At 39.1% G+C, this 5,078-nt stretch overlaps 1 protein-coding gene across 1 annotated transcript in view; it reads right to left on the bottom strand.

Annotated features, from left to right (window-relative positions):
- Positions 1-1,156: 1,156 nt before the first annotated feature.
- LOC126495849 (C-type lectin domain family 2 member E-like) overlaps positions 1,157-5,078 on the bottom strand; it is a 7,242-nt gene continuing 3,320 nt past the window's right edge. Inside the window, exons 2-4 of the mRNA XM_050133427.1 lie at positions 3,324-3,508; positions 2,663-2,769; positions 1,157-1,271 (exon numbers count right to left, since the gene is read on the bottom strand). Of these exons, the coding sequence (XP_049989384.1) occupies positions 1,157-1,271; positions 2,663-2,769; positions 3,324-3,508 (407 nt within the window). The remainder of the gene's footprint in view (positions 1,272-2,662; positions 2,770-3,323; positions 3,509-5,078) is intronic.

Here is a 5,078-nt window from a genome sequence, read left to right as displayed (position 1 = left end):
AAAAAAAAAAAAAAAAAACCCAAAAAGCAAATAACAGCAGCAGCAACAACAAGAATAATAACAGCAATGAAACAAATGTAACAGACACAGTCTCTATCGAAGTTGAACTTAAAAAATTTTATTACTTATTTTATTTATGTATATATGCATATGGCTACAGCATAACTGTGGACATCACAGGACAACTTGCTGGGGTTGGTTTTCTCCTTCTACCATGTAGGTCCAGGTCGACCTCAGATCACTAGGCTTAGTCCACAGAGCAATAAAGAAAGAAGACGGAATTGACTGAAGGCAGACTTTTTATCTGTTATTTAGTCCATTTAGGACTCGTCTGTACAGTATAACGATAAAAAATTAAATTATTTTGTTCTTAGAACTCAACTGTGTGTAAATGATTGCAAAACTAGGCACCAAATACATTTAAAAATGTTCAGTAATTAACTTTCTTATGCATTATTAGGTTTGTTGTTGACTGAAACTAATAAAGAATGAACTTTGAATGGCATACTCATGTAGGAAAGTCTTAAAAAAAGTTGAATAAAGAAAGTTAAAGGGCATTTGTTGAATCATGTTCTTAGTCCACTGTAACTAAATAGGTACACAGATGAGTAAAGTGTAAAACATTTTGACTAAGTCCATGATGAGTTAATCACAAGGTATAAAGTAGTGGTTTTAATACTGTCTAGATATCACATCATGTTGGTTATTGAATTTTATAAAATAATATTGAACATGTTTACAAAAATATTTAGAGTCCACAGACCAAGAATCACATTTCTTGTGATTATTGAATCACTTCCATGCATTTAGTCTCCACACAATTTTAGGTCCTCTGCGTTCAAAGCAAGGACCAAAAAAAAAGTTAATATCTGGTCATAAAAGTGGAGCTCACTAATATACATACATACGACTATACTTTGGGTTTGACTCAGATACTACTTAATTTATAACCATCAGTGCTTTACCAAGAACCATTATGTATAATCCTCTCAGTGAAATTTCATCTTTGCTGTCAACACATATATCATTGGATTTTGATGATGATTTTAGTAGATCAGGAGTGGATCAGCAACAGTAGATAAGAGGTCACAGAGCATCTCTTTCTCAGGCATGCTCTGGCACGTTCCTTACCCTGGATTTAAAATCCATGGCCCTTTTAAAGAGTAGCTTTAGGCTTGCTACAAATCCATTTCCTGTGTATGTAGCCCCTGCCACAGCTGATTCCGCTGTCACTCAGGTAGGCACATTCTCCTCCTCCTCGGATAGGAACCCTAAAACAACAAACACACACAATTTTGCAGAGACTGACACTGATTCAATTCACCAACGAAATCTCATCCATCTTCACTGCTAATTTGTAATAAGAATCAGAGAAAGGAATAGTTTATGAGTGATGGAGGAGGTTCATCTGTCTATGTGTTACTTTCATTGGTTAATAAGGAAACTGCATTGGCCCTTTGATAGGACAGAAAATTAGGTAGGCAGAGTAAACAGAACAGAATGCTTGGAAGAAGGGAATGAGGTCAGATGCCATGGAGCCAGCTGCCAGGTCAGACATGCTGAATCTTTCCCGGTAAGCTACCACCTCATGGTGCTACAGAGATTACTAAACATGGGCTAAAGCAAGATGTGAGAATTAGCCAATAAGAGGCTGAAACTAGTAGGCCAGGCAGTGTTTAAATGAATACAATTTGTGTGTTGTTATTTTGGGTGTTAGCTAGCCATGCGGGAGCTGGGCAGGACGAAAAGCAGGCCTGCTTGCCTCATCACTACACATGAGGAATCACTTGTACTAGTTAGACCAAGCTTTCTTTACATTCTTGGTGTTCAGTTTGAACACCATATCTTTATCATTTCTCCAAATCGACACTATAGAGTGTGTAGAAGGCATTTGACTGGTGCTTGATGTCATGTTAAAATGAACTGCTGCCATGTGTGGCCTCAAAAGGGCAATTTTTCAATTCTGTCTTGACTATTTTACCCATGTATAGAAGTGAGGAAAATCCAATTCTTAGTAAATTTTTGAAAGGTCTTTAATGATGGATGTGACTGGGTATGTCTTACTGTTCCAGTGAAATGGCTCCATTTGAAATGACTCTGCCCACATCCAGGATTGTCTCAGTACTCTTTGATGATGAGACTTTAGAGGAGGTTCCCAATGTCCCTGCAATCTCTGCTTCTGTGAACAGGTGCATCTGTACACAGGTGCTGTCTGACAAGTCCTACCCAGCAGTTCTGCAGTGGCTTCCTGGGGATTCAGAGCCCTCACTGTACATCTGAAGTTATGTAAACAGCCAACAGCGGTGTTTATCATCAAGGAAAAGTTTTCAGTTGGTGATGGAGCAGACAGCATCAGCCCCAGATGCCTTCATCATGTGAAAGATTTCGAAGGACAGCACACTAAGTAAATAATTTAAAATGATGGCTATTAAATGGGAACACAGAAAAAATTAAATTTGTAGAGATATGGAACTTCTGGGGATTATCTATCGCATATAACCACTCACCATATCTCTGAGCACTCCTTCAATCTAAGGGCTTATTTTTCTACCTTTCCAGTACAGTTGGCTCCACATGACTCAGGATTTCCTCTCTTATGGTCACAGCTCACATAATCACAAATCACGAACACAGTAGAAGGAAAAGTGGTTTACAAACATACAAGTTGTCATATTCAGTGTTGTTTATCCACATCCAGGGGTGCTCTGGTGACTCTCTGTGCAGGCCGATCCAGTGGTCAGAAAAACCATTGTATCTCTTCAGGAAATTCTGTCATAAAACACAAAGCAAAACAGAAATGTATCTCTCTGTTTCAGATGACCCTTGAGTCTTTGCCCTACAGACTCCTTTTGGGAAGGTAACAGGGTGTAACAGATGGTCACCAACCTTGGAGCCATAATAGCCCTCAGTTCTCAATGCATGTATTTCCATCTATCATCCAAAGTATATAGATGATTACCTGTCCCACTGTGGCTGGGAAAGTCCCTTGTTAAGCCTGTCTTAGCAGTTATTAACAGTGGTCACCTTTAGTATACAATACTTGACAGTTTCGGTGAAGGTTTTATGACCACCAAGTACCTCAGTAGTTTGTATGTTTGTCATTACAGGTTTATGATGAACACCACATGATCAACAGTCTCTAGAATGTCTCAGGGTTTTAGTAAGAAGCAATAATATCAGCAAATGGCACACATCAATGTGCTTCTGTGTCCCCCAGGGTCTAGGGTAGGATGCTTCCTCTTGTTTCAGACTTATGCTCACTATTTAAAAGAATTACACACTAAACACAATAAACAACAAACCAATTCCTGATCCTTTCTTACCAGCTCCTCCAGACTGTCAAATAGAGCTAGATGAGCCGCTAGTGCCATGCAGGAGGTTTGGCTAGATGTCCAGTTATTTGTATGTTCAGAAAAATGAAAACATTGACTTCCAAATCCAATCCAGTCTGTTGGGCAGGTGGGAGAGCAAGGTCCAGGGCACTCAGTGACCAGTTTATCTTTTCTCACTGAAATGTAGACAATTCAGGAAATATAATAAACATTTCAAAGTCTTCTGTCTTGGTTAGCTATACAAATCTCAGTTGTGTGCTATGTGCTGGGCAGTAGCTTTCTTAAATGATCACTGAGAGAGTCCTCCTAACAGGAAGGTCCCCAATTCAGAAACTTCCAGTGAGCTCTGGGGAAATGATATTTTTTTCTTCTTCATATTTTGTGTTTTGATACAGAATCTCACTATGACCCCCTTCCTTGCTTGGATAGTCCTCTGTAGACCACACTTGTCTAGAATATATAGTTAACTCTCCTGGCTGTGCCTCCTGAGTCCTGGGACTAAAGACACCAAACCCTGAAAGGAAATAATTTCTATGCCACCAGTCAATTAAGAATGTTCCTGATTTCTGGAATCCTACAGCTTTCTTTCCCTTAAGGCTCCTTCACATGCTCCTTTTTTTCTTGACAATACAAAAAGAACTTCTCACTTGCCTGGATTTACTGTAGAAAAATGCCAGCCTGCAAAATATGGTCAAAATAGGTCTTTGATACTAAAACTTTGTTCAAGTCCTTCTTATAACTCTACCACACACACACACACACACACACACACACACACACACACACACGCGCACACACACACACACACATACACACACACACACATTGGCTGTTCTTCTTAGAGGACCTTCAGAATGACCATCATGAAGAAACATAACAACAGATGTTAGAACCATGAGCAGAAATGAGAACACTTATTCACTGCTGGTGGGAATACAAACTCATACATGCAATTTGGAAGTTTCTCATTGAAAATAATAATAGACCTACTATGTGACTTATCAGTGTCACTCCTTGTCACATCCTTCCACAGAGAGTCTTGCCTTCCATGTTTATTGCTGCCCTATTTACAACTGAAGGAAATGGACCTGACCTGGATGCCCATCTGCTGATGAGTACATAATAATGTGGAACACATCCAAAATTGAATAATATTTCAGTCTTAAAGAAAAATGAAATTTGTAGGAAAGTGTGTGGGAAAGTAGGATATTAAGTGAAGTCACATAAACTTAGAAAGATTGGAACACATGTTCTCTGTCGCATGCAATCCCAGCCTGAGATGCGAAGTGTAAAAGGCTGTGAGTGTGATCATGGTGTAACACATAGAAAGGAGAACAAAGAAGAGTGACATAATGTGACAAGGAGGGAAAGGATGCAGCAAAGAGCATGCAAGTTATGAAAAAATGTTAGAAAAGAATTGGTTTTCTAGTTTAAACTCTGTGGTATTTCATTTAACTGACATATAAAGTCTAAAACCATAACTGAAACTCCACAGATTCAGTGTGGCTATCCTAACTGTGTAGAAGCTAGTTGAGATACCTGAGTTTGAAACTTGACATATGTTTGAGAGCCCATGTTAATGGGGCTGTGTGATGTTTTAATCTGAGTCTATTAGAATAAAATGATTATATACATACATATACATGGATGTAAATGTGTCATCTCCCTCCCTCTCTCTCTTGTTCCCTCCCCTCCTCTCTCTCTCTCTCTCTCTCTCTCTCTCTCTCTCTCTCTCTCTCTCTCTCT

Source organism: Alexandromys fortis, unplaced genomic scaffold (assembly GCF_014885135.2).
Source record: "Alexandromys fortis isolate MF-2015 unplaced genomic scaffold, M_Fortis_MF-2015_v1.1 scaffold_617, whole genome shotgun sequence".
Taxonomy (NCBI): domain Eukaryota; kingdom Metazoa; phylum Chordata; class Mammalia; order Rodentia; family Cricetidae; genus Alexandromys; species Alexandromys fortis.
This window is presented reverse-complemented; position numbering and strand designations above follow the sequence as displayed.